Genomic DNA, 11,989 nt, shown 5'->3' on the forward strand with positions numbered 1-11,989 from the left:
GCACGAAGTGATCGGTCGACGCAGTCGTGTGTGGAGGCATTGTTTACTAGGTTGGGTATTTAATAGATGATTATTGAATAACATTCCCGTCACAACAAATGCTATGGTCAGTAGCCGTTTGAGGTGGACTGCAGGTGCTTACTAATGTAAATGTGAGTGAAGGGGATCAAGAGACTTCCTGACTGATATCGTCAAGGAAGGTGACTGCAGCCTCCACGTGGCTAGTGAAGCCCTGTAGCAGCAGAGGGAGAAGTGAGTATCGTTGTTGAACCACTGTTTGCCTGATTTTGAAGGATCATGCAGATTCTCACACTATCGCGTCGTTGTCCGACATTGGAAGCGGTTGTGAGGGGCATTTATGGAATTGTGTATGTTACGCTGTGAATGACGTGTTGAAGAGGTATCTGGTGAGGCCTAATGAAGCTATGGGTCAAAAGCGCTTGTCTGTCTACTTGGTGGTGACAAAGGGATTAGATGATGTTAGGTCAGGTGCAGTCGAATCAGTCCGAGCCAGGGCAGAGCAGAGTAGAACAGGGTGACGCAAGGAAGAGCAACAGTAAAAGCAGTAATAAATTTGGTTTACCTACGATTTACATTTTTAGAAAATGCATGCGGTTGCTAGTCAGACAGCAGAGGACCAGTGCGAAATATGCCGCAAAGTGAATGAGTCACCTCAAAATCACCAGATGATTATGAAGCGTCGCCAATATTTGGTGCAATTCCATTTCTCACTCATGATAACCAAATTAGCTATTCTCCTGGTTGAGTTTATCTGAAGAGGGTAGATCGTTTTCTCCAACAAGAAGGGATCTCGTCACACTTCAAGTGGGAGGAGCAGCACAAATTCAGTGGTGTAGGCATGTTTTAGACGCCGAGCCGATGTTCTCCTGAAGGGGAGTATTTATTGAGGCTGCTAAAATAAGTTTTTACTGGGTGCATCTGCGGAAACATGACGGTCGGGGTGTCAGAGTAAGTTACTGTTTAAAGAAGACTTCTGGTACAGGAATCAATAGACCATCTAGTCTGAAATAAAACGCTGCATTTATCCTCGGCGCTCTTCTGTTCGATTGGAAAACGAGGTCTGCTTCAATGCTTGGCGGACAGCAATTTGGTAGACAGTGTAGCCATCAGCTTTTGAAGCAAAGGGTGTTTGCTTTTGGAGATTCATCGGGGCACAAGTGCTAAGAGGTTACAAAGGTATATTCACAAGACGCACTGGCGTCGTTAAAACTCGCTAAGGAGGGTGAAGAAGATATCCTAACAACTGGCTTGGTTAATCAGTGGCGACTGTTCGCGGAACATGTCTCCCAGCCTCGAGAACGTGAGATTTAGCTTGCATTGCACCATCCCTAACCACGCATCATCAAGGAGCAAGGGCTTGGTGAAGTGCATTGCCGGAGCCATGTCGTGCACATGGTGATAGCTCCACAAATTGCACATGCCAAAGTACTGTGGTGTATGCATAGGCCAAGGAATTTCGCGCTTTGAGCAAGCTCACTGTGAATACATGCTGGGGTACCGGACAACAGGATTTTCACAATCATTTCGTAATCGTGATTCAGGTTCTCTCGCATTTCCAGCTTTAAGTCACGAACGAAGTTGGCTAACTTGTTGGGCTTCACGACAGAGTCGCCGTCAAGAAAGAAGAAGATCGGTTTGTAGGGCCGGCGAATTCGACAGGCATTCCACCCTTGCCTTCGCCTTCTGAATATTATCCCTACATGATTTCTTTCCTACCGAGTGTGAATCATCCACTCTCGTAAAGGAATGTTATACAAGTGCTGTTGCGGTTGAAAAACAGTGAAGCCATGCAAGTTTACACAAGTGTGGTTTCTACAAACTGCACTTCCACTTTCCAGAATGGTCTTCGGGCCAGACTAGCAGGTTCCCTAACGCTCCTGTACCTTAATAATGCATGTTCCTCCTTCCCACAGATGGCAAATTCTCACACATGAATAACAGTATCGTGAATTTCTTCTTCTACTGAGGTAATTTGCGTCTGACATCGTCAATTATGTAGTTATTCAATGATTTGCATGCATCTGGCTCGCGCGTGGATGTAGTGTCCCAACTCAGAAACGAGGGTGACAAAATGATTTAATTTTGTACGTATTCCTACAGCAAGCATAAAATGATACCATGAAGGAGACTGGTGAATGGTCTGCTACCATAATGTAAATCACCTCAAAAGGAAAATCTTACCTCCTCCAGCCTTTTCCTGGACTGCCACGTACACATTCGCTTACATCAACCAAATTCCCTTGCCTTTTTTGGTGATAAAATAATTTAAATATATAATGTGAACTATATGGCTTTACTACTAAAGCAAGTCCTACTTTAAGGCTAGGTTTATCGTTCTAGCTGAATGTGGGGCACAACTTTTCTGAAAGGTTAAGACAAAATAAATGCTAAAATAGACCTTTCCTAGTTTGCAGGGATGGTGTATGCAATCTAACTAACGTCAAAACTGGCTGAATATATGGCGTTTATGGCTAAACTACCATACGTAAGTTGGTTTTAAACCAAGAAGAGCATGAAATGTTTTGAAGGGCTGTAGAGTCCAAAAGTATTTGTGGCAAGCGCAAATTTTTCGGTCATAAGATTCCTTGACTAATATGGTCATTTAACTTGAGGACATATTGCACAATTTTGCACAAATGTGTTGATCGTATTGTTAGTCCCACCAAATATTTGGTGATGGTTTTAATTTTTCAAACCAAACAATAGTCCTTGCTTGTCATCAAACAATTAGTATGATGGGAGTTTTGGCGAGGATTAATGCCCTATTTTGGAGTATCTTTGATGAAAGCATAGAATAACTTATTTCCGACACGGTGAAGATCAAACAGTCTTTTGCATGAGTCTCTGATTGTTGTGCAACTCATATGAAATCAAATGTTATCGAAAGCGTGAGTGACCTCCAGAAATGTAGTCGAAGCAAAATTACTACTCCCAAAGTCGTTTTCAAAAATCTGCTTCCAATGTAACATCTCCGCACCATTAGCTGATCCTAGGTTCTTACTTAACCGATGAGTTTATGGCAAACAAAGCCTCACTTGGAAAGTATGTTAACCCAGAAGAATACAATCTGAATGAATCTGCTTGAAAAAGTGCAACATTCCTCTTGAAGCATTTCCCATTTTCCTGCTTAAATTGTGCAAACACCATTTAGTTAAGTTTCTTTCTAGGATTTGGAGTATATTTGTAGACATTTTGCTGCGACTGTAAAGTCAAAATTTTACATTTATGTCAGTCGGCATCATTTGCGCAATTATGCCCACTGCAATTGCAAAGGTTAAAAATTCATCAAAGTTATTGCGCCCTAAGTGATCAAGTGTAACGCATAGGATTTCCTTGTCATGGATGACACGACATTTCAGTATCGGTAATGAAGTGCAATAAATTTCCTAGGTTAATGAAATAAAAGTCCATACTTTAACAGATCAGTTAGATTATCCCAACCCATAAGATGATTTTGTACCTTCTAAAATATGCGCTTTCTCCTTATACCCTCAGCCACAGCGCTAAACAAAACGGAAAGTAAGATTATTTTCGCAGTCATCTGGGTTCATTTATATGCTCAAAAATGTTGGATGAACTATGTTAAACTAACTAAATTATCAGGTGTTGCTTAGTGCAGGCTGTAGGAACAAAATGTATTTGAATGTAAAAAGCGATTTCAATACTCCATTCCTTTATCAGAAATATTTTACTTTATTTTCAAAGGTACTTTCAGTGTTTAAGTCCAGGCTTGAAAAATATATTGCTCTGTCTAATTGAAAGGATGTAAAACTTAAATTCTAATTTAATTTGGACATCTATTATGGAGACTACTTTCTCATAAACGCAAATCATGTGAATAGCCTTCTGCACTCACCATCAGCTAGCTTTCTTTTATGCTTCAATCTAGAATTCACGTATTCCTAATCACTTGGAATGTGGGTGGTGTGGTGGTTGAAGAGGATTCACAATAACCGTTGCTTCATTGCATTCCATGGATCAACGTTATTCACATTCGCTGAAGTTGATAACGAACAAGGATCCTCTCACAGGATGATGCAGATTATTGTTGCATTAGTGCACACAAGTTGGGTGTACCCAACGTGCCTAGCTTCATTTGTAAATTATCTCTAGGAATTAACAAATCAAATGCTTGATTTAGACTTATCGAAAGACTTAACTTCAGTTCTGAAATTGTTCGTTTCCTTGTTTTAACGTTTCGGTGTCATCGTTTATAATTAATATAAGGTTACTTGAGGTAATTTACCTACTTGGCTGGTTAATCTTAGCGATGTCTTTAGAAGTATGCATCAAATTAGGGGCATTAGAAATTCTACAAATCAAATTATTGGGGGAAAATTCGTTCTGCATTATCTGGGGCTGAATTTTGCCTAGTCCTTAAGTCTACATTGGACATTATTGACTCTGATTTTTACCTCTTCACTCACTGGGCTCTACGCATATTGCAAATGGTGGTTTCGAAAACGCTCTACTAATTTCACTTCATGTCTTAAGTAACTATACCTCAACTGGCCAGTGGCATCCGCGTCGGTAATTAGTAGTGTGACGTATCTGTCATATACTACTGCTTACATTAGTGTTACAGCAGCACATTGGCTTTGCCTTCCCTGTGGGGATATCACAAACCATTATAGTGCCATACACAGTCAGCGCTGCATGTAGAACAGCTACCGACTTCTTCGCCAACCAATAGAGGCACCAATTTGCGATAATCTTTGGGCACATTGTCTGAGAACGAAGTGAACACTTCTCACCTTTACGGGGCTTGTCGATATGTCTTGCATTCCTTAGGTGATGAGCAGACTGCACCCAGATGTGCGGCAGCTGAGCTCCTTGAAGCTCTGGCTGTCTCAATGGAATTTCTTCACATCGCGGTGCAACAATAGACAACAATCCCTTTTCACCCTAAACCATCAAATTCATCCCCTTGATGTGAGTCAGGACTACAGAAGCCTTACGAAGAACGGTGACAACGTGATACTAACTGATACAGTGGATGCTAAAAAGTGGTCTTCCTACTAATCTGCTCTGATAATATTTGTGAAAATTATGGTGGCCTTCTGATGAATGCTTTGAAGTTTCAAATAGCCCAAACATTATAACGCTGCTTACAACTTCTTTTACTTTTCCACCTTTATTCGTATAGAATGCTAAGTCTTGTATCGCACTCAAATTATTTATTAAAGCGCTATAAATCACACGATAGATTAAGAGACACACAGTTGCCTAAGTGAAATTAAAAGACCGCCTGAACTGGAAAATCGAGCTGACACATTCTATTGCTTCGCACATCGTAACTCAGTGAGTGCAATTGCATTACATTCTGGCGCATTAGAACCCTTGTTAATTTAGTTTGTTCATTAGAACTACTTTGTAACCTCTCTCGGAAAGCATTGCCCCCTCGATACTCGCCAACGCGCCGTATTTGCTGATGGTGCACTCTAATGCGGACATTGCAGAACTGATAACAATGGTCAAAGCAAATTTGGTATAAACATGACTCATTTGAAAACACTAAATGAGGGCTTCAAATTATTCGAAACTTCTATTTATAGTAAATATAAATATTGAGTGCGGGTAGGTACAGGTGCCACTGCGTCATAGAGATTCATGGCTGATAAATGCGTACCTTACCCCAACCCCTTTTTCGCCCTAGGGATAATCCACACAAGTCAATGTGTTTTTAAGTCGAAAAATCATCTTGGCTTCCCTAAATTAAGTATTTTTAAGATAATGTGCTGCTTTGCCTGCAACAGTGCCAAGTCAATTAAATGTTCTTTTTTTTGCTTTGTAGGTGGATATACACGGACGCAATCAAGCGCAATTTCCGCCCGATTTTGATTCCTTTTATTTTCCATCACTAAACTACAAAGTCTACCTCTCCTTTGAGAAACTCAACTGCCGAAATTACATAACGGGAAAGGTCTACATCAATGCTATGCAGTACGTAACGTTTCCTCCCTAATTAGGCTAAATGCAATTGAAGTCTGCCCTAGGATAGTCGCCTTATGGGCCTTGACGTAAAAGTTCAGCATGAGAGATTTCGCCCACCTTCTACTTCTTCTATCATCTCAAGTTAGGTAGCCATGACATGTTTTTTCCGGCTGAAGCACTTGTCCGCTAAGCAGAGCAAAGCTATTCCATAAGGGTAGCTGGTAGCAAGTATGTGGGAGTTGAATAGCCTAACGTGACCATGAGAGGAATGCGATGTGAGCTGCATGGCATATATTGTGGGGAAAGTGGATATTTGGCTGCATGTGGATCCATTCATATCATGGTTTACTTGTCTGTCACATCTATTACCTGGTTTAATTAATTTTAACAATTCACGCATTACAGGTGGCCAATTTTACCGTAAAAACACATGATTTCCTTGTCTTTAATTCCACCTATGCACAGTGCAAGAATGGGGATGTTGCAGTTTACTTTAGCAACCCATTTTACAACTTACACTGGTGAGTTCTTCAGTCATTCATTCATTTATTCTCTGCACGTCATGGTGTGCAGATACGATATGATTCCCATTGTGTTGGGCGCCTTCAAGGACGACTACGGAAGCACACTGCCTCCTCACTCTTTCATCATTGCGGATGACCACAAGTCGATTCGTGAATTGATCGACTGCTTGCTCTATTTGGACAAAGATGGCGCCGCCTATGCAGCCTACTTTGCCTGGAAGGAGCATGGTACATTTGCCGTGAGTCTAACCACTGATATATGAACATTAGGTATTTGCACAGGAGTAAGCAAATCCGTATCTTAGTATAAAGTGATAAACTGTGTGGTTGAAAAAGAGTGTATGAATCAACAAACGTGATTGCTGTATCAATTTGTAAAGGAAATCTACCAAGTGGAATAGAAAATTTTCGCTTACTGCAAGTGTAATGCCCACTTAAGTGGGCGTGGCTGGAAGTCGTACTACTTAAAGGGAACTAAAGGACTACACCACCAGCTATTATTCGCACATCAATGTAGGCGTGTGGGGCATGTAGAGGGCATGGAGGTCTACTGCATGCAAAGTACGTCAAAAGCTCCTAGTAAACGCAAGATACGAAGGAATCGTTATTCAAAATGATATTTTTCGGGTATTCTTACCTTGAAGTTGTTAGCGCTTATGCATATTTTTTTTTAAACGAGAATATCACATCGAGGAACTGCAAATGACATTATTGAAGAGATATTTATATTTCAAAGAAGGGCCTTGAGGCGCACAGCCACGGCAAATGACAACAACGATCATTTCGATTTAAGAACTTACAAGTGTATACACCAATTTAAGCAATTTTAAACAGTAATTTCTCAATTAGTTACCTATCTTTGCAGTGTTCCTTGTCCGAACAGAGCTTTGCCCCATTGTTGCCGTTCTAGGAAACACAGCTGTGCGCACACATGAGGTAAGTAGAAGGTAGTTGGTCTGCAGGTGCGAAATATTGAAGCTGGAATTGTTGTGTGGCAAACACCGGAGATCATTTCTCAAAATAGCCAAGGAAATGCAGGATTTGGCAAGTAGATAAATGCCCAAGCAAAAAAGGTCGCTACTAATTGGGTGAACGATTGAGTCGGGAATAAACGAATGGTTGTGTGGACAAAAGGAGTTTTTAACAGAGTTTTAACTTCTGATTCATAGAGACCGATTAAGCTGGACTGCCGCCTGTACGGTTTTATGCACAGACTAAACGAAGATGAATGCAGCTGAGTTCTTGGATTCTCAGAGCCTCTGCTTTGGCAGATCCCTCCCTGCTCTCGAATGACATCATCGACAGTTGCCTTCTCCTCCTACCTCGTATAATACCAACTCTTACCTGACGCCTATGTTTGTAAGCTGCCTTTTCATCCAAATCTCATTATCTACCATCTTAAACCGTGTTGCAGCAATGGTTTAAGTGATAGTTCCAGTTTTTTTACTGTGCTGCACGGGACGTTGGAGTTGATAACAGGTAATTCCAAAAAAAGAGAATTTTATTAGGATCGCGGTCCTGCTAGAAGTTGGGCTACTCAGCACTTATGCTACCACGTCACGTCTGGAAGACACAATTTGACTGGTGCGTCGATGTTGTAGGACAGTGTTAACGGCTGCAGTGGTGTATTTTTTGGAATTTTTTTTCTTGAACTATACTACTGCTCTGTATACTGTTAAAAATGAATCGATCTCAACACAAAACTGTCCTGCGATTCCCTTTTATTTGCACTCAATCATTGCCACTGCCACACATTATTCCTCACTTGGGCTATTTTCATTATTCTTCATACAACTCTGAAGTCATGCGCAATTTTTTTGCCTAAAATAGCCGCAATCGGCACCTGATGTAGGCAAGTCCGATTCGTTTGTGTGATTTTGTATTGAGGACACCAAAACTGATAAATTAACTGCATTCGCTAATGACGTGCAAACTGTGTGGGAGCCTCAGAATTAATGCTTAAGTCATACCGGCCTTTTGACACGGATTCATCACAGCAAATTGTACCCAGGTGACCGTGTCGTCACAAGGCCCACTCATCGATTTAGACACTGTTTTCAATGCTAACTTACAGCCTAATATCCAAGCCTAACTCATCGACATCTGTTTGAATGAGAACGCATAAAACTAAGAATTAGATCCCACATCCCCTAAATCCTCACTCTATCACATTAACTAAAATACTGGATGTGATTTCAACCACATTTACCACAGAATTACTCAATTACAAACACGCTGCTTGACAGAGATATATTAACTTAGCATCGTTTTACCCTACAATTACAAACCGCATGATCACCTAGGTGTGATAATTTCTTGTCCTTTTCATCATAGTCCAGCATTTACATTCGGCCATTAACCATTGGTGACACTATAAGTGCACCCAACCATTTCTCGACTGATTTGAGCACCAGAACGAATCTGGAAGCATTTAACGGGTCTGCGTTGCTCTTGGCTATTTTAACTTATTCGGTGTTGTCAGACATAAATGCCAAGAATAGCAAGTTGAAAGACAGAGTATTTAAGCACAAATTAGTCGTTTATCATAAAAACACGTCAGCAACATTAACGCCAATTGCAAGTTAATTTTGCGCCTAGCATTATAATGAAGCAGTGGTAGGTGAAAGACCGGGGTGCCACAGGCCATTTGCGAATTTGGTGCGTAGACAGCTTTTTGATTGCGCGTGACCTCATGGGTGTGGCGGCTGAAGAGGATGCCCGATAACCGTTGGCTCATTGCATTCAGTAGAATTATGCTTCTTCCACTCTCCGGGCAAGATGACTGACGCAAACTGTCTCACACAACGATGCAGAAAGATAGTCGCGTAGGCGCACGCACTATCGGGCTTGCCTAACGCGCGACACCTAAGGTGGACCAGTAAATATCAATTCATTTAATTTTACTTGTATGCTCTTAAATGAATGTCCGATATTTGAAAACATTCATTATGAAGTAGAGAGTCAAATGTTTGGTTCCGACTAATCAAATGAAATAAGTGCATTTTAGACGATAGCCTCCTTTGGTTGGGTGTCAACTTTGCTGCGTTCAAATTTTTGTATGCTGCCACCTAAATTATTTCCACTACTTATTATATTAAGTCAATGTCGACTTCAAAAACATTAATCAAACGATACGTGTAAGAAATAGGCCAAATCTAAGCATCAGAGTTTAAATTCTTCCCTCTCATGCGAAACTGAAGGTTATGCATGCAAAATTATCTGCAAAGCAATTTACAAATATTTTACACGGTTCCTATAACGCCCTACGAAGGCCGTGGGAAAGGTTTCATTCAGATTGAGACTTGTGTGTTAAGATCCATGAGTGGACTCGTGCACCAGCTGAATGATCACGGCACTTTCGTGAAACATATAAGAGGCTTCTTTTTCCTGGAAAGTTCTGAATCAGTCGGCGTTTTATTTGCCGTTGTTAAGTTGTTAACCATACAGCACAAGTTGTGCCATGCATTCTGAGATGCAACCTAAAATCTTACCTCGCAAGGCCATTTAAAACATTTTGGGATGAAACAATTTTAATTGCTTAAAGATACCTCTAACTACTCAGTTTATGGCTGGAATTAGAACCAAGCGATTCTTACTGCTGTGTCCAAATGTCTACATCAAAAAATCCAGCGTTCAAATGCGAGAACTGTCGACTTCTCTATTAAATATGGTTGTTGTGTCTGCAATGTTTTGCGGAATTCGCGGATTTCATTCCAGCGTTTCTGGTTCGAAGCTCACTAACCCAACCCCTGAACCACCACTTTTCAGCAGTTATTTTTTTCGCAGTTCGTATTCTGCTTAAATCTACCCCAAATACAGCCTGTTAAGCTTTTTGGTCCAAGTTTCTCTAATAAATTCATTTAACTTCTCGCAAATAAAACATCTGCTATTTTCACCTCAATTTGTTACTCTGAAATGCAAATGCAGTTTTTGTCTTCCCGCGCGCCTCAAAATTATTCATGCAGCCCATGGTGCAACTATTAGGCAGCAAAACTAAGCTGAGCAACTGAAATCAGCATAGTTATTTGTGATGGACCTTTTAATGGCAAATTATTGGTGATTTTACGTCCTTATAAAAGCCCATACGCTTTTGTGGAAATGATGAGTATTGATGAACTCAATTCCATCAAGTAATATGTGGAGGAAGAGGACTTGTTATAGTTGCCGCATCCATCACTGAATTTTTAGCCTGAAATACTAAACGCACTTCCTTGCACTATCTTTAATACGAGCTTCTACAAAGCCGTGGGTGAGTCAGAGTAAGCAACTTAACAAAGCTAGAAAGGAGCGCTTTTGCTAGCGAAATTCACCTACATCACGAGGTGATGGACAGTTTCAAAAGGCCAGCTCTAATTAGCGATTCTAGTGCCTTTTTACATGACATCACACGGGAAGCCGGTGTGTATAGTGATGAAGACTTCATTTGAGTTAATTTCACTTCATCAAATGCGGGACCATCATCATTATCATCGCTGTTATCACCATCTGTATTGCGGCATTTCCAAAGTTATTTAGACACCATACTACTCCAAAGCCTTTATCAAAGTCATCAAACTTGCAATACAGGCTGTTGTTGAGAAGCCCACCCAAATGGCCTGCAAAGTCACATACAGAGGGTTGATTAATTTTTTCCTTTGTGGCTCGTAATTATGCTGTGTTTTCCTCCTCCAATCATCCAGCTCTTCATTTTTAGCCTGCCAAATCTCCTCTCTCGACAGGAGACAGTCACAACTTTGGACCAGGCTGATGGCAACGACAATAACCCCAACGAACAGGAATTTTGAAATGGCTTCCACTACTATTGCGGCTGCTGTTACCATGGCAGACTTCTTAGTCTTCGGTAGGATTCGAGTGACACAAAATGTCTTAAGATCCTGGCACTTGCAGCTGCGACTCGATCGAGCCTCTGGACTGCAGAGAGATCCACTCATCAAAATAACCAGTCAGTATTTTCGTAGGGAGGAGGAAACGAAAGTTTCTCGGCACTGCGTTGTGGAACATTGTCTCCGTAAAACGGGAGCCAGTCAATCAGCTGCTAATCTGTAAGCCGAAATGTGACATGGATTTGCGTTCTTGTCTAAATTTCGGTGTTTAAATGATATTGTACGAGCAGTAAGAACGATAAGCGCTAGGTAAGGTATTATAGTATTTTGTTAGGAGAGGTCTGGACTGGAACAAATTCGCAAGCACGATTAGTGAAAGAAAGTGAATCCACCAATTACAAACCAAACGTGTGTCCTTCGAAAACCTTATTGCGCTTCCATCTTGACTGGTCATTGACTGAATTTAATCCACCAGAATGGGGAGCAGAACACCGCAACCGCTTTGTTTTGTGAATTGAGGCAGTATGATGGGGTGTAAAATAGCAGTTCTCTGATCATTTTCTGTACTCACGAACACCCACGAATTGAGTTTGGAGTGGGAAGATATACTGAAGTAGCAACGTTGCGTGGCTTTTGAAATCAGTAAAAGTGAGGCAAGGATATGTGGCTTGGATGAGTGACATGAGA

The 11,989-nt window shown here is 41.0% G+C and overlaps 1 protein-coding gene across 1 annotated transcript; it reads left to right on the forward strand. All coding sequences in view use genetic code 11, as the record gives it.

The window, feature by feature from the left end:
* Window positions 1-4,815: 4,815 nt before the first annotated feature.
* On the forward strand, window positions 4,816-11,263 carry EGR_06634 (Glycoprotein 3-alpha-L-fucosyltransferase A; the record flags this gene model as incomplete). Its single annotated transcript, XM_024495883.1, has 4 exons — window positions 4,816-4,953; window positions 5,816-5,964; window positions 6,529-6,718; window positions 11,159-11,263. The coding sequence occupies 4 exons, from the start codon at window positions 4,816-4,818 to the stop codon at window positions 11,261-11,263; spliced, it is 582 nt and encodes a 193-aa protein (XP_024349741.1).
* Window positions 11,264-11,989: the final 726 nt, after the last annotated feature.

This window comes from Echinococcus granulosus, assembly GCF_000524195.1.
Source record: "Echinococcus granulosus chromosome Unknown EG_S00060, whole genome shotgun sequence".
Taxonomy (NCBI): domain Eukaryota; kingdom Metazoa; phylum Platyhelminthes; class Cestoda; order Cyclophyllidea; family Taeniidae; genus Echinococcus; species Echinococcus granulosus.